General features: G+C 39.7%; 1 protein-coding gene across 1 annotated transcript in view; it reads left to right on the top strand.

The window, feature by feature from the left end:
• Positions 1 to 27,178, top strand: part of ADCY2 (adenylate cyclase 2) — a 208,737-nt gene that overhangs the window by 59,118 nt on the left and 122,441 nt on the right. Inside the window, exon 3 of the mRNA XM_068671030.1 lies at positions 11,275 to 11,436. Within this exon, the coding sequence (XP_068527131.1) occupies positions 11,275 to 11,436 (162 nt within the window). The remainder of the gene's footprint in view (positions 1 to 11,274; positions 11,437 to 27,178) is intronic.

Raw genomic sequence — 27,178 nt, 5'->3', positions numbered from 1 at the left:
CTCTGCCTTTTGCCCTGCCCTGCTTGTCTGGGCTAAAGGGGGAAAGGAAGCCCGGATTGCCGCTTTCACAAAGGCAGTAGTTTTCTTCATCGGGAAAGAGCATCCAGGTTGCTATCAACCATTTAAGAAGAGATTGGACTGTGCACTTAGTTACATGGTCTGAACTTTTGGGTAGACCTGTGCGGTGTCAAGAGTTGGACTTGATGATCCTTAAGGGTCCCTTCCAACTCAGGATATTCTATGATTCTATGATTCTATGATTCTATGATTGCTTCCCAGGGTTCATGTAAAAATTGTAGTCTTACGGCTTTGGAAACCTGACCAATCTCTCCAGATGGAAATCACTTGGTGGTTTTCAGAAGTTGTGGGGAAAGACAGAGTTGCATACAGGATGTTGCAGCAAGTTCATATGCATGAAGACTTATGGGCAGGATCTGATGATGTGCGCTGGCTGTAGCAGTGAAAGTTACTTTCAGGGAGAAACAGAAATAAAATAGAAGAGGAAGAAAAAAGGGAAAGGAGAAACTCTCCCCAGCGTCCAGCTGGGAGGAGAAGCATCAGGAGAAGCATCCTTCTCTATGTGTCCTCTCTAGTGCAGCCAGTGGTTCTCCCTTTAATAATTCTCCCATAGTGACCATATGGTTTTCTTTGGGACCTGCTCAACCTCCTGCCTGGTTATTCTTCCATAGGATGCTGTTAGTAGTGACTGGACCATGCTTATATCAAGGGTAGGTGCTGCATGGTGCTTGGCTGTTAAGCTCTCTGCATACGTATTATTGGGTTCCTAATGTCCACCAAAAACCACAGTTGAAGAGAAGGAAAAGAGGGGAAAAAAGAGGTGGTATGCTAGTGGCAATCTTTTCCCATGAGAACCCACCAGAGCAACCCTGGATGTGCAGGGCTGGAGGCGTAACAGCATGAGAGCAACTGAATAAGAGCAAAGGAAAAATAGTGCTGTGGAGGCTCTGGAAGTGTTTGCCTTGGTAGTTGTTCTGACATCACACATTTCTAGGTCTTTTGTTTCTACGATTAACAAAATTTTCCGAGGAGGTGTTATGTCCTATTTTGGCAGCTCTCCTAAAGAAGAAATCTGTTTCCTTCCTTTCTTTTCACATTATGCTATTGCGATTCTGTACACAGTCACAGTATTTCATGGCAGTCATTGAGCAGTTCTTTTGCTTGGCACTTCCTTGTGTTTCTTCAGTGGTTTGCCCCAAAAATATATGCTTAGGGAAAAAGCATAGTCTGCAAAAAAAACCAGCTAGTTATCAGGTTTATGTAAGTGGGGTCATACTGCTCAGCCATTTCCATTTGCCATGTCTTTCCTTTGCAGCAGTTTCTGTCTTGAGCTGTTAACAAATGCTATTGATCTGTGCACTGCTGATTTGCACAAAGGAAATCCAAACTTCATTTGTTCAGGTTCCGTACTATTTTTTTTTTCTAACAGATGTACTCCAAGCGTGCCCCTTTTCCACTCTTCTGGTTCTTTCCCCCCATTAAGACAGCCACTGCAGACAATGTCAGCCCAGTGGGGGTGCTGCCCTTTGCTGACCACCCAGTGGTTCCTTGTGGGGCTCAAGGAAAGAACTCCTGCTCTCTAGAGGGAGCGAGTGCTCTTTGTTCTCATCTGCGTGCTCCTGCCTGATAGTAGATAAGGTCAGGAGGAGACGTGCCCTTTTTCCCTGGGAGGTTAGGGGCACGTTTCACTCTCTGAAACATCTCATGCACCTCAGCATGCGGTGCTGCAGAAGCTCGCTGAGCTGCTGCACATTTTGCTGCTCACCACGACCCTGTTTTTACTTCTTCATGTTCAAGCATTGGTCTTTTTTGGGTTTGCTGCTAGCACAAGCACAGGGGACTTTCAGAGCTGCTCAGTGTGCTGTCAAGGACTGCTTTGATGGCGGTGAAATTTCCTGGGGGGCAGTATGGTAATGGCACGTATTTGTCAGGGTGCAGACCTCCTTAGCAGGTTGAATTATACATCGCTGGGCATGACCATGGTCACGTCCTGGGCTACATTAGGAAGAACATTGCCAGCAGTTTGAGGGAGGTGATCATTCCCCACTATTCAGCACTGGTTAGGCCAAATCTCTAGGGTTGTGTCCTGTCCTGGTACAAGACAAATATGAACTTACTTGGAGTGAGTCCTGTGAAGAGCCACAAAAACAGTTCAGCATCTGGAGTATCTTTTGTATTAGCAGAGGGTGAGAGAGCTGGGACTGCTCAGCTTTGGGAAGAGAAAATGCAGGGGAGATGTTATCAGTGTGTCTAAATACCTGATGGTGATGAAAAGGGAGCCAGACTGTCCTCAGTAGTGCCTGGTGCCAGGGCAAGATGTAACGGCCACAAATTAAAACACACAATTCCATCTGAATGCTGGAAAACACTTTTTTACTGGAGGAGTGATGACAATCACTGGCACAGGTTGTCCAGAGAGGTTGTGGAGTCTTCCTCCTTGGAGATACTGGATGCAGTCCTGGACAACTTGCTCTAGGTGGCCCTGCTTGAGAAGGGGAATTGGACTTGATGACCTCCAGAGGTCCCCTCCAACCTCTGATTCTGTGATTCTGCGGTATCTCAAATGTGTTATTAGGTAGTTCTTGCACAAGAAGAATGCTATCTAACCATCTGGAATCTTTGATCTTTGATATAAAGGCACATTTTGTATAGAGGGTTCTGGCATGAGGTCTCGAGAGTGTTGCAGGCCTGCTGTTACATCGGTGGAGAGCTGGGAGAAGTAGGGTGGTCCCTCCAGAACCAGCAGCATCGCCCACATCAGTGAGTGCATCCACAGAGATCCCTAGCTCTTTCTGCAGAAGGGGTCAAAATCCTAATATGTATTCATTTGGGAAAACATGACTGTAAGGAAGGCTGGGGAATGATCTCAAGTGAGCAAGTTCATCCTGTTGTTCTGGCTGTGGCAAGTATAAATTTTAACAGGCGCCTGGGATGACAGCTCTGCCCAGCTCTTACTCAGCTGTAGGATGAAGGCTCCCTCTTAAAGCCACTTCCTGATGTGGTGCTGAGCTCACAGATGAAGTGATAGCTCAAGTGCTCTTGTAAGCGCTGTTCTGCTAGAGTACCTGTACTGAGAAACACTCCCAGATTCTATATCTCTCTCTTCTCCCCACAGAATATATGCTAATTTTTACTTCAGAAATGCTATTTAATAGAAATGCTTATAGTTTCTTTTTATTATTAATTTTATTTGATTTTCTCAACCTTCCTGGTTTCTTTGATACTGTATTTCGAATTCATACATTTATTTCTAGTTTTTATTCAGGCACTATACCTGGTAATTTTGTTTGACCCTTAGAGCAACTTAGACTTGTTTCCGGTAATTTCTAGTGCAAATCTAATAGCTGCAATAGAAGCTTTGGAGCATTTTAGAAAGATTTTTGAATTCCCAATGATGGGAATTCTACTGTGGCACTGTTTATGCTGCTCCAATGGCTATTTTCCTTTGTTTTTAATGTGTACCTATAGTTTCTCACTTTGATTTTGTCTTACAGTGTCCAGCCTTCAGATATTACTCTATTTTTTGCTAAATGGTTTTCTACCAGTTTTTGGGCACCACATAGGTTGTGTTAGAGTTAACCAAATCTAGAATCAGAACTAGCAATTTCATTAATGGGAACAAGAATTAAATGTTTTTGTCAGAAGAACAGGACTGGAATGGGAACAGAGGGAGCGTTGCAATTAACTGATGGGCAGAGGCACAATAATTTAAAACTCTAGTTTCAGTATGAACTTGTATAGAGCAAGGAACTACATGGTTATGCAGAGAATAAAATACTATTGCCACTTAATTTATTATGGAACTAGCAGGTATTTTTGGTGCTGGTATTGTAAGCAGGCAACCTCTGTACACATTCTTTAGGAAAACAGAAAGACCAAAAGGCAGTCTAATCCAGGAGATTGTCTCCAAAATGGACAATTGAGAATGCTTAAGAAAATAGGCTTCAGTTTTGGAGACATATAAATGTTTCTTATCCTGATGGACCTCTGTGGTTTATTGCAGTAATGGAATCCTGATTGAGAAGATTTATTTCATAGGACCTTTCACTTCCCTACCTCATTTATGTTCTCATTAGACTCCTTTTAAGTTTGAGGTACAGGTACCTAAGCGTTATAAAATTAGCACCCAAATAGTCCGAGTGAAATTATTTTTTATTGCTTTGGACTTCAGTCTGTTTGCATATACTATGCAATCATTTGGATCTCTTCTGATTTTCCACTTTAAAAATGCATTAATTATAGATTACTTTAGCATTCTGTGCTGTTCTGTAGCATTTCATGGCAGGGGGTTGGAACTGGGTGATCTTCAAGGTCCCTTCCAACACAAACCCACCTATTGTTCTGTGATTCTTCTGATGGGGATGTTGCACGGGTTTAGCCAGAGTTAAAGAAGCCTGTTTTTAATTTTTCTGTGGTATGGGAAGACAGGATTTTGGTTTTAACTACATCTTTAAATCTCTTTCCTAATGGTTGTAAGAAAAAAAAAAAAGACATTTTATGAAAAATTATTTAGGTAACATTGAAGACTTTATCAACTGTCCTTTACAGAAAATGTTAGTTGTGATAATCACAAATCCATGCTGCTGTAGGTTTCTGTTCTTAATATGTATAGGCAAAACAAAAAAGGGAAGCAAAGCAAAGAGGAAGGATGTATTCTCTCTCTCTGGTGCTTTTCACTAGTCTCATCACTGAAAAAACAAAGGCATAGTTTATTGCTTTTGGTCCAGGTAGAGACTCAAATCACTGCAAACACATGCTGTTGTTGGACTACATAGTGTTTTGTGAAGTTGCCTTTCTCCTTGCAGGAACCTGTCAGTGTTGTAACAGGGTAAATCTGTCTTCTTGACTAATTAGACTCTGCTATGCTTGAAACAAGGCCAGTGAGATGCAGCAGAAAGAGGAGAAATAAAATGAGGAAGAGAATGATAAAAGTGAGTTACAGAGTGAACCAAAGTCTTCCTTTCCTGGTTGTGTGCTCAGGGATAATCTCAAGGCTGGTGGAGGTAATGGTAGCTCAGTCCCTTCTTTCTGTACCAAGAAGGACCAAAAATTGGTATGGATCATTGGGTCACTGCTAATTGTCCTTGGGTCACTCCTTCCAGATCCTGTGTCCCTTTTCCTGATCCCATTCAATGAAATAAAAGATTCTGAGGCATGGAAAGCAATCAAACAGCAGACCGTAGGCAATCAGATTATCTTTTGATTATTTCAAATGTGAAGTTTCTTTCCTTTTCTGGAATCTTTCATCTTGTCATATTAATCTGTGACTTTAGCAGCACATTTATAGGACCCTTATTGCACAGTCATTTTAATTTAAAGTATCCGCTTTCCTGCAGTAAACTTGTTTTTATTCTACCCTATTTTACTAATGGTTGTAGTTAATTTTTTGGCAGAGGCTGTAATGAATATTTGTTTCCTGATGCTGTTTAAGCCCAGACTTCCACACAAAAGAAAGGGATTATTAGTTTGAAAGCTCCCTGTGATCAAGAACAAGGGATGATTTACAGGGTTGTTTACTACCTACTACGATAATCATTAGGAAATAAAAATTCATGTTTAGTAAAAGTGACTGTAGTAAGAGTTTATTGTGGACATAATTTTGTTAAGTAAATCACAGAAAAATCTTTTCTTCTTGTTTTTTTATTCTTGAGATTTATGATGTACCCGATACTCAAAAAACATTGTTTTTATATAGACTAAAACTTAGCTTCTTGTGTATTATATCCTGGCGTTGCTGAAAATTGAACTTTCCTCTCACAACTCCCTTCTAACTAGTAAATCATTCTACAATGCTTTCCGTTCATAGTCTAGTTGGACTTTCAGTTCTCATTCTGAATTACCCTGCTTTATTTTAAAGCCAGGGAAGGTACTGTGTCATAAGTGCTTCTTTTATTCTCTCTCTCTCTCTTAAATAAAGTGCATTAAAGTCTAAGCATAAGGACATAGGAAACTTCCTGCAGGGTCAGAGTCATGGTCCATCTACCACCATATTCTGTCTGTAAGAATGGCAAGAGGAGCTGCTATTAAAAGACAGCACAAAGCTGGATCACTTCCTGTGGTCTGTTCCCTTTGTACTTCCCCAGCATCCCAAGTGGTTCTAGAAATGTCAGAGGGTACATCCCTGCCTGCTCTTTTTATTACTGGTTCATGGACAAGTCGTCCAGGAATTTGTTTAATCTCTTTTTTTAACCTGCGGGTGCACGATGACCTCCTGCGGTGGTGAGTTCAAAAAGTTCACAATCTGCTACATAAAGATGTACTTTCTTTTCATCTGTTTTAAATCAATCTTCTACTAGTTTTGTTGAATGCCCTTTTGTCCCAATATTGCAGGATTTGGTGAACAACAGGACCACCTTTTCCTCATCCTATACTTTCATAATTTAAGACTTTTCAAAGGTGTTTCAGAACGGAAGGTCAAAGGTGTTTCAGAACGGAAGGTGATTTTAGCACTCAATGAAATTTTTGTTTCATTGAGGAGCTAATTTAGTTCTTTGCACATTGCCTGGCTTCTAAAAGTCTGAGTCAGCAGATTGACTTCTGGAATTCAGAACACGTAGAGTGGCAAAGACCTTTATGTATTTGCATCAGTTACTCTGGCTACAGTTTTAACATACAGTTTATAGCTTGTATAAATACCTTTCTGACACTTTAATACATGCATTGTATTAAATCATGAATATAGCATTTGTAAAAATTTTGTAAGATTAGTAGGTCCTGCCAATTATACCATGAAACTCAGTTATGTTTTCAGAAAAAAACTAGTGTAGTTTATTTTGTGCTATGATGTATATAGACAACCTTTGAAATCAGTAGCCATAATTCAAGTGTCTTTCTTTCCAAGGGAAAAAAATCTTTAATTACCTATTAATACTCCCTTTAAACAATTAAGGAGGAAGATGATATTGAAAAACCTCTGAAAGCAATCGTATAATGGGTTGGCCCACTTAATGTGAATGTTTGTAGTCTGTTTAATTATGGGAACAGGATCTTGTATTTACATTCAAAAGCGACCTCTATTTTCCTGAGTGTTTTGCTGTCATTATACTTGTGTGTCAGAAGCTGTCCTGAAGAACTACAGATATTTCATGAACTATTGTGTCACTACTGCTGTGTGTCCAGAGCAGTGCTTTCCTCTAGGTTCATACTGAAACAACACATTTGGATTTACATGTCTGCTTCAGTGTCAAGATGTCATACTCCCCAAGGGGAAATTCTGGTCAGAATAACATTGAGTGATTTTTGCATACGCCAAGCCAGTTATGATTAACTCTTTAACACAGTCTTATAAGGGATGACTAGCTGGGGAAATTGTGAGTCATTGTTGGAACATAATTTGTATAAAATGAATGATTAATATCTTTGTTATACAGTTCTCAGTAGAAAGGCAACATCCCCTGAGGCATCATATTTGCAAGGAAGGACAGTTTAAAGTGTGAAAAATGTTAAACTTTCTGCTCCAGACACCCCTCAGAGCTAAGGCTACGCCACTCAGAAAAGAAACTGACAACAGCAGGGAGAAAAGGTTTCTGAGAATGGTCTGGTTCCACAGGCTCCAATCCTCTGCAGTATGTGCTATCCCAGTCCAAACCAGTGACTTTTCCAACAGTCATGTCTATGAACCACCAAGTATTATCTACTACATACCAGTTCTCGCAGGTCACAGTCACCAGTATGATTCAGATAAAATCTGGATAAAATCCGACACTCGAGAACGATAGGCAAAAGCCCTGGATATCCCTCAGTCAAAGCAGGATACCCACCTGCTTCTCTGTAAGCTGTTACACCAGTGTTAACCAAAAGGGAATACTATGTGCCTTGATGCGTAGCATCAGTGCCCGAGGTTCACTCAAGGATACTCATCTCCAAGGTGTGGAAAATGACAAGCTCTTCAGAAAAGTCTGAGAATCCAATTCCTAAAGCAGTCCAAGTTCAGATCAGGACAAAAGGCATGTTTCGACTAGGCAGTGGTAGTGATGACTCACATCAACGATTGCTTCCAACACAGTTTCAGAACAGCGACAGGCTTTGTGGTTATGGCACGCTTTGTTGGAACAGCCTACTTTTAACAGCGTCAAAAACAGTGCACTGTAAATTAATACTTATTAATTTTTACTGATGGATACGCACACCAAATGCACACATGCAGTGACACACTTTGGCAACTGTGCTTTAGCTTTTGGTTGGCTGTGAAGTAGTCAGGCAGTTGGACATGATCTTTGAAGGTCCCTTCCAACTGAATCCTGTTCTGTTCTGTTCTGTTCTATTCTATTCTATTCTATTCTATTCTATTCTATTCTATTCTATTCTATTCTATTCTACTCTACTCTACTCTACTCTACTCTACTCTACTCTACTCTACTCTACTCTACTCTACTTTAACTCTTGCAGTGGAATAGTCAGGTCCTTCAGAGCTTGGCATTGCTGTGTTTTAATGTTTATAACAGCAATTTTTCTGAAAATTCTTGCAAAAAGATCATGAAAAACGTCAAAGGCTTCTCTGCGTTCTGCAGATGATGACTCAGTCCAGAAAGCCTGCCTATTTCCACCTGAAGAACCACCCTACATAGAAGCCTTTGAGTATCACCTCCTATAGTAATAAGCTTAAATACAGTGACTTGAGAAATATGTGGTGTGTTCCCAAGCTTTATGTACTACTTATGTCTGCTCTGCAGATGAAGGGTAGAAGCATTATATTTCCAGGTACCCAGGGAGAATATTCTTGAGCCATGGTGAAATCAAAAGGGAGCCTTTGTGATAAATGGAGCTCTCAAGTCCTTGGGTCATTAGACCATTACTGGAAATAGAGAAAAGGGGTCACCAAGAGTCAAGAACTATCAACAAGAACAATTCCCTTGTGCATTTCAGAGTGTCTTAGCAAGCCAAAGATGGCAGGTACCTCTTCTGCTCTGCCACAGCATTTTCATACCCTAATTTCAAGATTGTGCACTGGCTGCTTTCAGATGCACATTAAGCATCTGGTGTTTATCTATATGAAAAAATAAGAATTGACAGATCAATTTGTTGTCAAGAGTTCTTTAGCCTGGTTCCAGTCCAGCTAAGCCTTTTTAATGTTGAGTAACTGAGAATTTGAGGTCTGAATGCGTAGTGTCAAGTGGGGTTGAAACCTCTGAAAAGTCTCCCTATTCATATTTGTGGAAGGTTAAAGTTCTCCATTTATTTTAACCATAGAAAGTAGTGGAGTGCCTTACAGAAAGGGTAGTTATTGGTAGCAGTCTTACAAATGTGTGGCTGACACAGTGTTATTCTAGGTACCGAGCTGAATACCACTAGAAATATTGCAATATACCAAAATATTTTCCTGTGCTTAGCAGTCTGTTTTATGTTGAAATTGAAAAACAACAGCATCATATTATACCTTAAATCCACTAATGAGTTTTAGTTTATACCTAGCGTATACCTCACAAGTCAGATGGATTGTTTAGTCTGGCAATACAGCCAAGCCATATTCAAGTACATAAAATATGCAAGCCCTGCTTTTTGGAAACAATCCAGTTAGAGAAGGATAATTTTTTATTTTCTAATCACGAAGTTCTCACAAATATGTAAATGACTTCTGCCCCCAAGTCGATTAGAAAGCTAAACATGGAAACAATGCAACCTTGTTTCCATGAAAAGTCCCTGGGACTTGGAGGCATTTGAAATCCAAATCCATCTCCCAGGACTAGGATTCTTCTTCAATTCTTCTTCAAACCATTTTTTTTTTTTAACAGGAAACATGTCTGAGGCAGCAGGTCTTATATGCCTGTAAGGTTTTTTTTCCCTCTGGTATCCAGTCATGTTATGTCCATATTACTGGATCTTTCACTTCCATTCTTACCACCTAACTCATTCAGCCTGTTCCCCTACGCTGCTGCCTGTTTTTGTGACATAGAAGAAAATGAGATTGCTTTTAACATGATTTGTTTTCAGCAAAATCACATTTGCTGTTACTTATGTTTGTCGTAACTTTCAGTACATGTGCTTATGAATTGTTTTATTATTTGGTCTGTTACTGCTCCAGGAATTGAAGCTAAACTGACCAGTTGTTAACTCCTTAGCTTTTCTTTTTACCAGCCTTTCAAAGGCATATTCTGTGCTTCCTTCTTCCAGCCTGCCAGAACTTTCTGCATCTTTCCCAGATTTTCAGATTATCGGTTAGCTCTCTCAGTATCCCAGATGATTTTTACCAGGCCAGGATACTTCGAAAACACCATGCTTACATAATCCTCTTTTTACCCAGACCAGGTTTTTAGGCTCTTTTTCTTTGCTGTTAGTTTCATTAGTATCTGATCACAGTTAAAGCTTTAAGGAGAACTGAAACTGAAGAGATGTCAAATGCTTCTGTTTCCTTGTGCTGTCAGCTGATAGTCTGGCTGACACATTTCCAAAACGGTCTACTACGGTATGCAAAATCTGTCTCCCAAATCCACTTATTCTTTCTCCATATGTGGTGGACCTTGGAATGTATACATATCATCAAATACATAATCTTTTCTATGTGTAATGAAGGAATACCTTTTCCTGATACAGTTTGGGTTGTGTATTTGGAGAGTTTGTTCCCTACAGTGTGGATACCAGTATCTTTTTCTAGGAAGCTAACTGTAAATTCTGCTTATGGGCTGTGATTGTCTGAAGTTACTTTTCATGTCCAAATAAACATTGTGTTTTTATTGAATTTGACATACATCGTCTATATGCACATGAAGTATAATCTTGTTAAACCAAAATGCTTGTCTTAATTTTGGCTTTTTGTATAATCTAACATTTTATTAAATTGTAAATTTTTAGTGCATCAAGATGAATGAAATTTCTCTGTATTGCAATTTCTTAGACCCTGGAGTGGAGTGATTTGGCAAATGAATTGTTTTGTAAGGCAGCTTACAGTCAGAAACCACTAGTCGCAGGGGAGCTACACCCTAAGTGTACACAGGGTGGTTAATAAAATTAAACTTTGAAAACATAAATTTAAAGTTAAATTTGAAATGTTAAATAAATTGGAGCACTGTAAAGTTCTTGAACCAATAAGTGGTATCTTGAAACTGCACTTCTTAAATTAAATATAATGCAATTTTTCCAATACTTTCTTAAATTAATTCTTCCTAAATCAATTTTCTGCAGTGGCTAACAGTAACTTTCCTATAAGAAAAAAAGATAAGTAACTTTATGCCGATGATGTTCAAAATGAAATGCTACTTTTTAAATATTATTCAAAAGTGAATTTGACATGCTTTTTTTTTGTCTTGCTGTCTTGCACAGGTGTCATTTTTCTTGTTCATTATTTTTGTGGTGTATACCATGCTGCCCTTCAACATGAGGGACGCTATAGTTGCCAGCGTCTTGACCTCTGCGTCTCATACGATTGTGCTGAGCGTCTGTCTGTCGGGTACAGCTGATGTAAAGGAACACTTGGTTTGGCAGGTAGGTGCTTTGTGGAATTAATGATTAATTGCACGCTGAATATCCTGGTAAATGAGACCACAAGTTTCTCAACTGGGGCTTGGCTGTATAAATTTATGTCTCTCTTCATTTCTGAATTGCCACAGACTTAATTCATCATTAGTCATTTTCTAATCACGGGGGTGTCAGTAATGTAATGTCTTGCTGAAACCAACCTGAAGTGATAGAATATATAGCCACACAATGCTTACCAGTGTTAAAACTAACATTGATCAAAAAAGTATGCGATGCAACCATTTTCTAGTAGGTGCATTACCACTCAGCTCTGTATATATGCTCTGTGTGTATATGCTCACACCTTGCTGCTCTCCTCACCTCATCAAAGACTAACTTCTAAGACAAAGGAATTTTCCAGGTAGCAGTGTTATCTTTTACTCAAAAATGCACTGAGCATCGAAAATGCTTGACCCATGAATGCTTGACCCTGTGGTCAGCTGGGTTACCTTTCTTGTTGGAAAGAGATTGTCCTCTTTCCAACAAGTCTGATGTAGGACTTGTCCTAATTTTGTAATTCTCAGCCTTTTATAGGAATTTTACAGCCTTGTCCTGGCTGGGCCCACTGATTGAAGAGGACAGGCTGGCTGCAGACACCATGGCATTTAGAGAATGCACCGGTGTTTGCAGTTGGGTTTTGGCTTGTAACTAACCTCTGATACTTGTACTACAGGACATGGCTCAGACAAATATTTTTTTAAAAAAATCCTAATAGTAGTTGTTTTTTTTTTCCTCCCTGTTCTGCAGAAGAACTTTCAAATGGTGAAGTACAACAGTTTTTATTGTGGTACTGTGGTGACCCTAGCTGTCATTACTAGAAATCTCTATTTTAAGGAAAAAAATAGATTTCATTTTGAAAAGCATATACGTGCTCTTTTCTATCTTTGTGTCATTTTAGGGAAATGGAATTCTTTTAACTTTTGCATCAAAATGGACTGAAGCTTAGAAGTAAATGCATTTTTATAAACATATCAGCAGAACAAGAAAAGCATTCAAGTTACTTCAGCCTTATTCGAAAAACACTGTGTCTCAGAGCATAACTTCAAAACTGCAGTGATTTTACAAAAGTTGTGCTTTGTAAGTTATTCAGGGAGATGCATTTTATTTCCAGACATAGCTGCAGACCCGTGTTATCTGAAGTATTGAAACTGAAGTCTGAAAAACAATAGATGTTCTAAGATGTAGTTTTCGATAGAAAAATGTGGTGAGATATGTGGTTTTACTTTTCTTCTCCTGATTTGGGTTAGTTGTGTGCTTGTTGGTGAGGCTGCTGAATTGTGTTGTATGTTAAACAAGAACCACGGTCATCAGTCAATATAGTATTTTAATAATTCAGTAATATGTTACTGATAATTGTAGTGGAATAAATCAAGGAGGATGTTATTTCATGTTGACCTATGGGCTTTGTTTAGGGCATAGAAATGTATTAATAAGTTGGCAGCTTCTTCCCTAAAATGTTTTGGTACGGTGTTGCTCTTGGGAACATTTATTTATTTTCCTGCCTATTGTTCTAGCCCACTAAAATTCGGTACAACTGAAACTGGACTTTCAGAGATGTTACTTTTTAGACATGGTATGTCTCCAGAATCAAAAGAAGTAAATTATGGGCTCTGTTGTACAATTAATGTCTTTTATCTCTTCTGCAACTTCCAGTTTCATTTGGAAAGAGTGGAAGTCTTTGAGCGGTTTGTAAATTTGTTAAGAATATTTAATTTCCAGAATGTTATTAATTTTCTATTCCCTCTTTGCAAAACGTATGAAATGTTCTGAATATTTTGGCAGTTACTGAAGGTACTGAGCACACCGCGTTCTCACGGATGTGTGGCAGGGACGGAGTGCTGCACCACAGCTCATTGTGCCCTCTGGACTCTTTTAGATTACTGTTGTTTATACTTTGGAGTGTAAGCAGAAAAATGTTTGTTTTGTGTTCTTTGTGTTTGAAATCTGGACCACAAACAAAGGATTGCGTTAGGGATACTGATTATATTAAAAATGGAAATAACATGTTTGTCAATGATGCACCTCAGGTTGGTATAGGATAAGTGTGTATAATTTCTAAAAAACAGAAATGGGGTATGGTTATTTAAAAGCGTCATGCTGTTGAATCTTTTTCTTTTGGGGGTGGGAGGGGAGAAGAATTTTGTGAGGCCTGAAATGTTCTTTCACAGAGCTCAGTCACTAAAGCACAGAGATGAGGAAATAGTAGTAGACTGAGTTTTGAAAGCTTAAAAAAATCATTCAGAGTTAAGTTGAGTAAATCCATGATTTGGGAGATACATTCAGATTTTACAAAGATATATATATTATGATTTCAGGGCTACTGGTTCATCTCAGGAAAGCAGAAGAAAAATCTGTAATGCTGTTAGCCATGAATTGTGCATTTTCTTTCTGGCAGGATTTTTTGTTTTTTCCACAGGTAGGAAACTAGTAGCACACATTTAAGAAGCAGAAAGTAGTATAAAAAATCTGCTGGTGGGTAAACAACAGATATTATAACATATGTGTCATGTATATATGGCATATATCCTTCTGTAGAGAGCGCATGCATCTCCTTTATAACTACTTTCTTTGTATTGGAAGACTGATTAATTTCCTTGGAGCTTTCTGTTCTCTTGGCTGAACAAACTCAGTTCTTTCAGTCTTTGTATAGCAACTTCTGCCTTCTAATCCATTTGGTAGCCCTCTGCCCGACCCCCTCCAATTTTTCAGCGTCTTGCAGTGACTCTGGTTGGTATCCCATAGCATTTTGAAAGTTAAGCATACCTTCAGTCCGTCAGCAGAGAAAAATTGATGTTCAGAAGTACGTGTATGTTGTTATGTTGAGCTTAGGCAGACCCTATTTTGCTGGGTTTGCTGCTCTGAAGTTTTACACCCAAAATTGGCTTCATTATAGCTGAAGTATTTAGCATGCTTTTGATAATCCAGTGCTGGTAGCAGTCAGAGGTATTGAGGTAAGAGTCTCCTGCTGAGGTAAATAATTCTTCAGTACTCTCTGCTGGTTGCATGAGCTAGTTTCTGCTTGGCCCATGCATGTCTTTTGGGGAGGAAGGATCATCCTTAGTGTAAAAACTGGCCATGATGGAGATCTTCCACAAGCCTTGACTTCTTTGTCCACGGTTGTTGGCTGCTGGTGTTAAAATCATGTTCCTCTTTACTGGTAGGAATTTGTCTAGCCTTTTCATCTAGCTTTCCTCTGTTAGAACGGGCAGACCCAGTAGTACCCAATTTCTTTTTCTCCCATGAGAGTATTTCTAGACTACCCTGAATTCACTTCATAACCTTTTATGTTAGTAAAATAAATGGGTTGCCTGCTTTTATACCAGCTCAGCCTTGCATCACTTTCTCAGCTCTTCTCTGAGTCCTTTCTTGTGCTTTGCCAGCATCTTCCTTGCCACGTGGATGTTAGCCCTAGAGAAACATGCCAGGAGAAGCTGCAGTGGTGCCAAATGCTAATCGGGGACTCAGTCCACAAAGAGATTAGTGTGCTGCGGTGCTCAGCACAGAGACGTGGGTTCTGCCATAAAACACCCAGCTAGCCTCCCCAGAGCTGAATGCACAGCAGTGGGATCTGTGACAGGGAGGAGGAAAAAAAAGAGTCCTGTGTTCCAGCCTCAACTTACAAAAAAAAAACCAACTTTGTATGTATGTTTTTTTCTATTGACAGTTTTAATCCTAGCCCTATCTAGTCCATGACTCTGCTCCCTCTTTCCACATGGACATCCTACTACTATGCAGGGAAGCTGTAACATGGGGTTTCTGCTGGCACCCTCTTGATTAGGACCGCTGCAGGAGAACACACCTCTAGTTGTGCCATTAAGGCATTTGGCTCAGAAGACTTCAGCAACTTAACAACCCTTCCAGTTACTGCTGGAATGAGAAGTATTTCACTGCCATCCCGTGTTATAAACACATAATCTGTTTCTCCCCAAACCAGAGCAGATTCTAATCAAATACTTGTGGGTTTCCTTCTTTATTAACTGCCCAGCTGATCTGATCTTGGAATGGGCTGATACTATCAATAGAGGTCATTTCAATATGTTAAAAATAAGCGAAACAATATCCTTAAATGTACTAGAAGGTTCCACTTTTCTTTTTCCCTATGTTATATATGAGGGGTGTGATTTTTTTTATTTTAGTCTTTAAAAAAAATTGTTGTTTTTACTCTCTCGGCAAACAAAGTTGTCACTTTTGTAATCTTTTTTCACTAGCTGCTAGCCTAAATATTTTCCAAACCTTGTCTAAATTGCTACAAACTGTCACTCAAGTCTTTTTCTTTAAACAAGTGTTCCTTACTTTTTATTTATTTTTTTTTTTTTTGGCAGCTCCTGGCAGCATTGTAGAAGTGGTCCCTACTAAAGGCGCAAATTTGTAACAGCATGCATATGTACATGTATATATATACAAATTGTTTTGGACGCTGTTCAAGAATGCATACAACAAAAAGAAACAACTTGTAATAATTTTTATATGACTATTGTTTGATTTTTGCTTCTGCTGTCAGCTTCTTTCTCTTAGTGTGGATAAACTCTAAGATAAAGCTGAATGAAAATTTTGTTAATTTCAAGAACATTTGAATTGGGAAATTCCAAGGCCACATACACAATGTCATGTGCATTTACCATCATCTGGGCTGAGGTGACCTATTATGACATGGATTGTATCTTCTGTGCTAAGGACAACTAAAGATGAACCTACTACCCTAGTCTTATGTGGTTTGCTGGTGTGTGTACGCTAACTAGAAGTCCAAAGGATGTTTTCTGTTTGATTCCTGATTCACAAACTTTCAGGATATTTTTTTTAAAGCTTTGTAGTGACTAAGAAATTGGTATTATTATTTTTTAAATAAAGTTAAATTCCTTTTTTCTACCTTTTTTTTTCCTCCTGAATAGGACACAGGAATTGATTTTTGTGGCAGGTTTGGCTAGTCAGCAGTCTGCTATTAGGGTCCTAGTGCTTGGCTTATGAAGTGTTCAGGCCTCAGAGAGCTTTTAGGAGGAGTCCTCTCTTGAACTAACCCCCACCCGTGTAGCTGACTCTGCCAGTCTGAGAGACCACAGTGGCTTATGCAATCCTGGCCCAGAAACCCACCAGCAGTGTGATTCTTCTGGCTTGTGTTTTGTGTCCTCTGTCTCTGTCCTATTTTCTGGCACTGCCAGTGGTTTTCCACCGTGTCAGTTTTCTTCTGAATTTTAAAAAATAAGACCTGCTGGGTGTCATCTGTCTGGACAAGTCACGTGCCTTTTCAAGGGAAACTGGTTAGTCTGATACGAACTGTATTGTGCAAAACTCTGCTGCAGTTTATCCTGTTTAAAGTATAAACTTTCATGTTTTTCATGATTTTTTCCTTCAAAGATTGTTTAGAAGTCTCACATACCACTGAAGTGGGGCTGACAGGCCTGTAAGTGTTAAGACCCCTGTGTTCTGAATGCAGCATCAGATTTGGTGTCCTTTCATCATGTATTTAAATTATGCACTGATGGACCTTTTGTAACAACTCACTACCTCTGACAGAGTGCCCCTGCTTACCCTGTCCTGCAAACCATGATTGCTGTGGGGAGGCTGACTGCAGTAGGCAGACACAAACCCAGACAGCACCTGCAGCTTCATCCTGCTCCCCTCTCTGGCTGGACAGGGTGGAGGTCCCACTAGTGACAATACACAGACACGCACATACATGTACAAGGTGAGTCCCCCCTTAGCGAGTGGGGCCTGGGCAGGATGTCCCTTCTGCTGAGTCCTTCATTTGGGCTCCCACCTGCCTCTGTGCTCCTCTGGGCCTGTGGAGGTGGGCTGCTGGCTGCTGGGATGGTCCCAGCAGCGAGGGGGTGTTATTCAGGCCATCAGTCTGTGCTCCTCTGTCTGTGTGCAGCTTCCTGTTGCTTAACCTGTCAATAATTGCATGATTATTTCTAGCTAGATTCATGAGCTGATGCTTAACAGGTGTTTTGCAATTCATACTTCTGTGAAATCTCTAAAAGAACCATTCTTTTTCTAAATTATAAATATTTACATTAATCTATTCAGAGTTCATAGCACTTCTAATTCTTTTCTGTCTTATTAGCTCCTAGAAAAAAAAATACTAGGCAGTATCAGACGGTAGACTAAATTTTCAAATATAGGAAACTAATATGGCATCTGTAATATACATCTAGATGTTCTGATCAATGTGCATCACATAGGCCTATCTGTTTTGTTTAGAGCACCAATTTAGACTCATTTGTTAACCAAGCATATTTAATAGGTGATGATATTTAGAACAAATGTTTTATGTAACATTATGAGCGGAATGCCAGCAAAATGCAATTACAAAGCATCAGTATTGACTGGCTAAAAAAGAAGAAAATGTTATATAACCAGAAGACTCAGAAACAGAATTGAAGTTGGTTTATGCTGTTGTTATGTAGATAGAAGAAAAAAACATGTTTAGAAGAAAAGGATGGAAAGAAAGGCAGTGTCTTTAAGTACGTGCATTATTATATAACCTCTGTGGCTGTAAAGCTACACAGTGAAAGCTTAAAGCACATAGGAATGTTAGTAATCTGAATGGCTAAAAGCTGTGGGTTGAATTTATCCTACAGTACAATTCAGCCTGGAATGCCATTTGTTGAAAGAGCTGGGGAATAGCAGTTCATGAAGGTAATGCAGGTTAACTCTTGCTTTCACCTACAGATACACAAATGGAGTTGCTGTTATCACTGCAGAAGAGGCAGAGTGCAGTGACTGCTACTGAAGGAGGGAGGCTGTACTTCTTGGAGCAGCAGCTGTTGTGTCCCCCACACCCCTCCCACCTTTCTCCCTTCACTTTCCCCACCCCAGCAGCGGTCTGGCTCACCAAGTTGTGCAGCAGCTGCAAAACAGTTCCAGAGATGGATGCTGTGCCTTGTATAGCATGATACAGTAGGCATATTTTTATGATTGCACATGTGTTTCTTTGCCCTCGATTCTATGCTTAAATCTAGGCAGGTATTGAAATACCAGCTGCTATAGTTTTTAATTTATTTTTACAATCTGCAGATGTACTTTGGATTTCACTTCTTCGAGGCAGTTTAGATATGCTTATGAAGAGCCCACTTGCCTAGGAGAGTATAGATATGTAGGAGAATGTGCAATTTCCTTTCATAGTATTCAAGCATTAACAAGGAGAATGTGAACATCTTCCGAAAGGATGTAAAGAGGAGACCTGCAATACTTAACATGAAAGAAAAATAAAAAAGGCTGAGATATGCAATGCCATAGTGAAGTGAGACCATATGCAAAGAAGGCCGTGTAGTTTTTCAAAAGCAGTTTATACCTGCAGCCCCAAATCAGCATGTTAGAAATGCATAGAAAATAGTTCTGGTGAGATGTGTAGGAAACCATCAAAACACCAAAGATAAATAATACATGCCTACCTTTTCTAAAATCATGAAAATATCTCCAGTTAGCACTGATTCTCAAGCTTTCCTGGAAGGGTCAGATTGCCTTTTTGTGTCCACTTCATTTAAGTTGGCATTTGTATCAGCAATAAATTTCATCTGTATTTTTATTTACCACTCATATACTACTATAGCTCACGTTTCTTGTCCTAAAAGTTACAATTTTACAAGTTACAATAACAAGCAGTTTTAATTTTCCAGTATATAAATTTCTTTGATCGAGAAGACCGCAATCTTTTAGTATCTTAAGTAAGTTATAAAATGTCCATGTTAGAAGACTCACTTCTGAGGCTGTTACAGCTCCATAAATGTAAGCCAGTTTAATAGATAATTGGAAATTCCAGTACGTTTAATCTGGAACAGAAAGCAGTATGCTTTACCAGTTGTACTTGCCTCTCTTGCGTTATAGTGCTATCGCAGCACCTATTTTCTCACCATACTGAATGCCTTTTGCAAGGGAGTTGTATGCTGTATCCTTTTGAGGATGACGTTAAAGTAAATAGCTTTAACCAGTGAAAAGGTAATACTATGCATTCATAATCTCGTCATAGAGTCCTTCCAGATAGTTTTTCTAAAGATTCTTTAATTCCTTTAATTAAGTTAGGTTTGCTGTTTTCTTTCCGTTTTCAAAGACATTGTGTATCTTTTTTGGTTATGTAGTACCTTTATGGCTTGGTATTCTGTGTCCAATTCAATGTGAATTACTTCTTACTGCAGCTGAAGCATAAAATTCTGAGATACTCACTCTAGACATGATGCCTCCTCACTTTATGTACTCATAGGGTTGTTATCTATCCCTACACATTAGTTTCAAGAATTCAGTAGTGGAAAAATGCCTTTCACTGTCAAGATGTGGATACATTTCTCTTCGATGTCAGCCAGTTTTAGTGCAAAATAAAGTAAGAAGGATCAGGGGCACAAACACCTTTTGTTGTGAGTGTGGTGAATCAGAATTCAGCTGACATGCTGCTCTCCCCAGAAGACTGACTTCCTGAAGTTGTATGGTTTAGTCCTCCATCTATTTGGAGATGCCTGGAACAGGATGTGGTCTTCTTATTTTTCCTCTGATCCCCTGCAGCCCCCTGCTCCTCTGCTGCTGGTTAGGCAGGAGGATCCCTCCTTCCAGTCACCTTCCAAGAACTCACCCTCCTATGCATTCCTGCAAATCCCCACTTATGCAAATCCTTGGATATAACCCACTTCGCCCACCCTACTTTTATATTTTGGTCCTCAGTCTGTTGCAGTAAAGCTCTGGCTATGGAGCTACCTGGTTTTTAATTAACTACAGCGTCCAAGTGCCAGTGTTGTAGGTAGGCACTATGGAAACAAGAAGTGGAACCAGTTCATGCTCCAATAAAACAAGGCTGGCTCACATTTACATGCCAGAACTTCCACCCCTTCTTCCTTCCCAAAACGGTGGCCAGATCTGAACTTTCTCCAAATAATTCCTGATCTTTTCCCTAAGTTGTCGTGGCTCAAGGAAAATGTTGGTTGGCCCAGATGAAACCTGTGCTAGTGAACAAGGTGACAGCCATACAGCAGTGATGGTCACAGTGCTCTAAACCATGTTCCAGCCTTGTTTTGTCTACCAGCAGATATACAGCTGGAGGGCATAATCTGCAACCCAAAAGTACTTCTTGCTGCTTCCCAGGAGTTTTCCACTGTTTCTTACAGAGCATGTTCTTTCCCTCCTCAGGCTACTCCTATTACTGCACACCCAATGAATGACATCAGTGTTTGTTCTGTACGGATCTGAGTTCAGTGAACCACGTCTGTCCCAGTAATAGCTTCTCACTAGTTATATATGTTAAATCATACATCTCTGCTGTCAGTTTAGACAGGTTCTCAGTATACTAAAGATTTTATCCTACACATTTGCTGCAAGTATCAGCAGCATGGACTCTGTTAGCTCTATCGGTTTCTGGGTGGGACAGCATTAGTTATCACTGATGTTTGACTTCTTCGCAGTTACTGCTTTTGTTCTATGTTTGTACCTTGATACCAGTTGTACAGAAACATCATACTCTGTTGTTTATAAGACATAGCTACGTTCATAAATGTATTTGCAGTTTTAATCTTGTGTTTTGGTTTCTCTATCGCTTTGAGGAAGTATTTTCTCACAGGTGAGTAGCAGTCTATCAGCTCTGAAACCCCAAGAACACAGGCTCGAAGTAAATAAGCGGGCTCTGCACCAAGTCCATAAGCTTTATGGATTCAGACTGCGTGAAAACAATTATGCTGCTTTTGAGTCCAGTTTGTCCCTGGAAACACAGAGCTGAATTTGCAGAGCTATGTCTGAACCTTAGGTGAACTCCAGTATCTTTGGATATCGGATATATAATAGCACAGCTAATCCACAACCCTCTATGCTATTTTAAGAGAAAATTAGAATTATTGACATCGAAACAGCGTGGGTCTTCAGAAGATTAAAGCACTTGTAGATGCTCATAGCTAAGAGAGACTGAAAGGTGGCCAGTAATTACTGACTGGTAATTACAGCCTCACCAAGGCAAGAAAAACCTGAACTAAATCACCCTAAGTGATCCCAACTGATGCTTATTCTCAGTGCTGCAGAAGGAGGCAGGCACCCTCGCACATCCTAACCACTCTGACCTGGAGAAAATTTTCTCTTTGATTGTTAAGCAAGAATAATTGGTTCTGCTGATCCTGTAAGCAGGAAGGTCTTCATGCATGTAAAAGATAAGTTGGGCATCATTCTTGCTCCTGTCTTTTCTTTAGTTGTTGCTACTTTAAAAGACAAAAAGAAGAATTTAAAAGTTCATCTGACCATTTTTAAGCTGTAAGAAATAATCCCATGTAAGTGAGTAGGTAAAACTGGGAAACGTAACATTTAGGGTTCCTTAACATAGAAGTGCTGTTGTCTTTTGGAAGTCCAAAATGAGTTTTGCTTAGAAGAAATAAAAAGAAGGCTGGGTTTACTTATTTTTTTTCAAAGATCTACTTCTGGTTAATCTTTGTTTTGAATACTATTTTGCTCCTTATGGCCTTAGTTCAGCAAGGGCTCTATTACAGCAACATTTATTCATCCTTACCACCGCAGGCTTTGGTAGCCATATTTACCAGACTTATTTGCTATGATTTGTTGCATGAGAGAGCCTCAGACCTCAAATGTATGTATGAGGTGTGCCGAAATCCTGTTTACTCTAGTCTGTAGGTGGTGAGACCTCAGATTCTGCCAGAGGTCTTCTGGGGTTCTACAGATGGCTTCTGGATGCTTGCTGTGTCTGGTCTTTGCATACAAATACAGGTACTCCTTCAGAGAGAGACACTTTGGATGTTCATACACTGCTTGGCCTGTGGAAAGAATCATCATTAAAATTTGGTCTGTGGAAGGAATAGCCCATAGTGACAGCAAGAAACACTGCCAGGTTGCCCGCCTGCTCCAGACAACTTCTGTGTGGGACAGAAATAGAAAGAAGATGGTGTATTTCCAGTGTGATGCCAGAAGAGGCTGTTGCTGTAGTGGTAGTGTCCTCTGTGCTTAACTGGGTCATGAAGTGGTGGCATTTCACTGGAGTTCCTCTACACTAGCATGCTCTTTAGGTCTGCTCATCATGTTAATTGACTTTACAGTATCAAATCCACTCAGGTTGGTCAAAACCTTTAGGACTTCTGTTTGACTTTTTTCTTCTTTTTAGTAAAATAAACATAGGAAACATTTTTGGAAGTCTTAAAAGAGTAGTAATTGTCATAATGCAAAAAAAAAAAAAAAAGACAATAAAAAAGGAGAAGAGGGTTGAGAAGAAAACAGATGAAAGTTGTCTGTGTGAAAATGATGACATAACCATAAAGGCCAATAAGGAAGAAAAGTGAAATTCTGAAAAATTAGTGGGTAGATAATGCTATTCTGCCTGCACTATCAAGTGTGCCTTACAGTTTGCTCGAAAATTTTGCTGCTTTTGTTGCTTAGTCTTCAGTGCAGACACCTTGTATTCTGTTAGCCAGCAGTTTAGACGTTGAATATTTTCCTTGGGTTTTTGGTTAACTCACTCACCTTGGTTTAGTTTATTGCTGCTGCACTGGTGACCTCTGAGGGCAGAGATAATTTCTTCTCTGCTGTTATTGGTATTGACTGTGTCACTTCATAGTCTCTTGTTCATGCTATGCACATCCTCTTCGTACTATTCAGTTATTTTCTCCCTGCTACATCATTTCAGCTTCCATTGCACTGCATCAGCTAAAAATATTCCTGAATCAAATCCTCAGGTTCCTCATGAGCAGGACTGGCCTTGCTGGGACAGTGGGAGAAAAGATAGCAATCTCTGCTCATTTCTTTGTAAACATGTTCTGAATTCTCACTGGATTTACCTGTGTCAACGGTCCTGGGCCTTGTCAACAAACTTTAATTTTCTGTTGAGTTAGACTGAAAGTAAAAATCCCACTTAGCAACACCCCTTTCCTCAGCAGAATGATGGAGTTCCAGGCAACTATAATAGTATTAGAGTTGAAAAGAATTGGGATAAGCATGAAAATGCTGCTCTATAATTACTAGGCTGACATGTTTCTTGTTAGCTAAGAAATGCCAGAGGTAGTCATTGTGGGAGTGCACAGAGGCAGGGGCTGTGTATCAGAGGGAAAGGCTTGCTTTATGTAAACTGCCAGAGCAGAAAACTTTGTTCCTCAAGAGATAATGAGTATCCATGCAGGTGGTTGTGTACCTTTTTCCTCTTCCTGAGTATTGAAATAAATATAAGGATAAAGAGCAGAGGTGAATGCAGAGTGTTAAGAGTCAATGCAGAGAGGTCGCTATAATTTTCTTTATAAGAAGGCACAGATTAAACTAATAAAGCTTCTGAAAAGGGATCTACAATGATGGATCCTGTTTCCATCCTTAATATGACTGACAGAGTTCCTTTCATTCTCAGTTTAAAATTGGTGTCGCCTATTACTTAGTCTGTGGCAACAGTACTAGGATGATAGCAGTGTCCAGACTGTCATTAATGTTAGGAACAATTTGAATGATTTGATATGAGGCATAATGGGGTGTCATAGGGAGTTGAGGAGCTAAGAAATAAAGCAAGAGTTGGAAAATTGGAAAATCCATGATTGCTTATCTAGACACTTAAATACTTCAGGGTGATTTTTCTGTATATTTGCAATGTTCTTGCACAGTTTGAGTGGACATGCAGTGCTTGCAGTTAAGTTGGCTTCTTTTATGCTATGGAAAGTCAATCTTCCCTTCTTAAGAACTGTGATTGCTGGCCTTCATGTTGATAGTTCTGAAAGTGGAACCCTTTGAACCAAAGATCCTCTTTGCTATGAACTAGCAAGAGTCAGAAGTCTCCGGCTTTATTTTAGCCTTCTGAATTTGTTTTCCTTGTAAACAGATGAAAGATTTCTCCCATTTTTTCCTTCTGTTTTTCTCCCACAATGGTTTGTAATCCATTTTCAATTATTTTTGATGACTTTCTATTTCTTACAAGCCTGTTTCTCACCATTATTTCAGGTCTGGCTGGACTTTTTTGAAAAACAAAATAAAATCAAATTTAGGGGATTTTTTGTTGTTGTTGTCCTTCAGTATGCTACATCTTGTCTAAAGCTTCTTTTGGCAAGAGTTCAGCAGCTTAACTGTGTTATAAGAAACATCTTTTGCTGTGCTTCCAACCTTTCATCTGTATGCTTCATTCGAGTATCCCAAACATTTACACCTCAACAGCCTTAACAGTTGGACTCAGTTCACCCTCTACAGGCCATCTGTAACTTCGTATTCTGTTGTCAACGCTTCCCTGTCATCTCTTTCCCTGGCTGAAGTACTTACTTAGTGATCATTTGGAAGTCTCATTTAGAAGTCATTCTATACCTTTGATCTTCTTTGTTGCCTTTCTCTGCTCTGAAAGGAATTTCCTTTACATGATATGAAAGCAGAGTCTGTAAGATAGAAAATCCATTAATGCTTCATGGCATGCTTATTTAGTAAGGAAGTAGGTCACTGTAAATTCTGATGACCCTGAGTGAAGGTGGGGGAGGTGTTGAGCCTGACTCTCAAAACAAGTGGAAATTATCTGAATTGTCACTAGCAAGGAAATGAAAAGTCTGCCCTGAGAAGGACCAATGCAATTTTAAGGTGAAGAGTTAGTGTTTCAATTAAAAAAATGCACATTTTTATGTAGTACATGAAAGAGGCTTGAAATAACCATTTTATGTCAATTTAAGAGGAGATAAATATATTTGATTTTCATGCCAGAACTTAAAATGTTGAGGCCTGTTTCCATCAACAATAGTGGAGAAAAGAGTGACTGATTATACCGTATTATGCTGAAACATGATTGGTTGGGGTTGTTGCTTATTTTTTTGTGTGTGGTGTCTTGTGTTTTTTTGTTTGTTTGTTTGTTTGTTTGTTTGTTTTTGATTTGATTTTAATTTGAACAATGCCAGTTTCAGAGTTGCAAAGGTGAATCCTTTATTTTCCTGATGAGCTGGGGCAGTCCCAGTTGACTGGAATATGACCCCAATCTACGAGAAGGGCAGAAAGGAGAATTCAGGGAATTAGAGGCCTGTCAGTCTGACCTCGGTTCCAAGGAAGATAATGGAGCAGACGATCTTGAATGTCATCATGTGGCACATACAGGGCAATCAACTGATCAGATGCAGCCAGTGTGGATTTTTGAAGGGCAGGTCCTGCCTTCCTATCCCAATACCCTTCTATGACAAGATTAACAGTTTAGTAGATAAGGGAAATGCTGGCGGTGTTGTCTACTGGGATTTTAGTGAAGCATTTGAGTTTCTCACAATATTTTCCTGGAGAAACTGGCTGCTTGTGGCTTGGACAGGTGTATGGTTTGCTGGGTGAGGAGCTGGCTGGATGGCCAGTCTGAGTCATAGTAAAAGGAATTCATTGTGTTTGATGGTCTGTCACCGGTGGTGTTCCCCATGTCATGGCTCAGGGCTAGGGCCAGTTTTGTTTCACATTTCTGTCAGTGATCTGGATAAGGGGATCGGGTGTACTCACTAAGTTTGCAGACAATACCAGGGTAGGTGAGACTTAATCTGTTTGTAGTTAGGAAGGTTCTGCAGAGGGATCTAACTAGGCTATATCAATGGGCCTAGTCCAATTTGCTGACACTAAACAAGGCTAAGTGCTGGGTCCTATACTTGCATTATAACAACCCAATGCAGTGGTATAGGCTTGCAGGAGAGTGGCTGGATAGCTGCCCAGAAGAAAACCTGAGGGTGTGCTGGTCAACAGCCAGCTAATCAATGTGCCAGCAGGACTAGGGAGGTGATGGTCTTCTCGTGTGTGGCACTGATGAGACCAGAATTTTGTGTTTTGTTTTGGGCCCCTCACTACAAGCATGTTGAGTTGCTTGAGCACATGCAGAGCAGAGCAACAAAGCTGGTGAAGGGACTAGAAAACAAGATGTATGAGGAATGGCTGAGGGAATTGGGTTTCTTAGCTTCAGAGAAGAGGAGATTGAGGGGAGGCAACATTGCTCTCTACAACTACCTGAAGGGAGGTTTTGGAGAGCTGTCTGTGTTGGTCTCTTTTCTCAGGTAGCAAGTGATAGGACACAAGGAAACAGTCTCAGGTTGTGCTAGGGGAGGTTTAAATTGGACACTGGGAAAAGTGTCTTCACAGAGAGGGTGGTCAAGCATTTGAACAGGCTGCCTGGGAAAATGGTAGAGATGTTTGAGAGGCATGTGGACATGACACTAAAGGACATGGTTTAGTGATAGGACTTGGTAGGTCAGGTTGATTGTTGGACTTCGTGATCCTGAATGTCTTTTCTAACCTGGATGGTTCTGTGATTTTTACATATTTATCTTTCTGTACCTCTGAGATGCGAGAAATCAAAATCCATACTGGCAGGTAAAGTCTCCTTTCTAGACTAGGAGAAATAATTTAACATTCCTGATTATCCTAAGACAAATGTATTTCTCAGTAAAAAAAAAAAAAAAAAAAAACACATCTGACTGATAATGCAATTACTGGCTTGTTAAGTGGATGGCAAAAGAAAGCATAGTAATTGTGTAGCTACTGATGAGAGAAAATTTTCAGAATGCATTATGTATATTTTGCCTCATCCCAACAAATTCAGTTCACAAAAGACTAGGAACAATGGGCAGCATCTCAAAGGGCTGCTACACTTCAAATTAGAGCCTTCTCTTAAGCATTGAAAACATGGATCAAAGTAAAACCGTAGCATGTATGGCTTGAACCTCATGCTTTCATAGAATCACAGAATTGTCTAGGGTGGAAGAGACCTCAAGATCATTGAGTCCAACCTCTGACCGAACACTAACAAGTCCTCCACTAAACCATATCCCTAAGCTCT

This window comes from Anas acuta, chromosome 2, assembly GCF_963932015.1.
Source record: "Anas acuta chromosome 2, bAnaAcu1.1, whole genome shotgun sequence".
In the NCBI taxonomy this organism is placed as follows: domain Eukaryota; kingdom Metazoa; phylum Chordata; class Aves; order Anseriformes; family Anatidae; genus Anas; species Anas acuta.
Note: the sequence above shows the minus strand (reverse complement) of the source record. Positions and strands in the feature narration are given on the sequence as shown.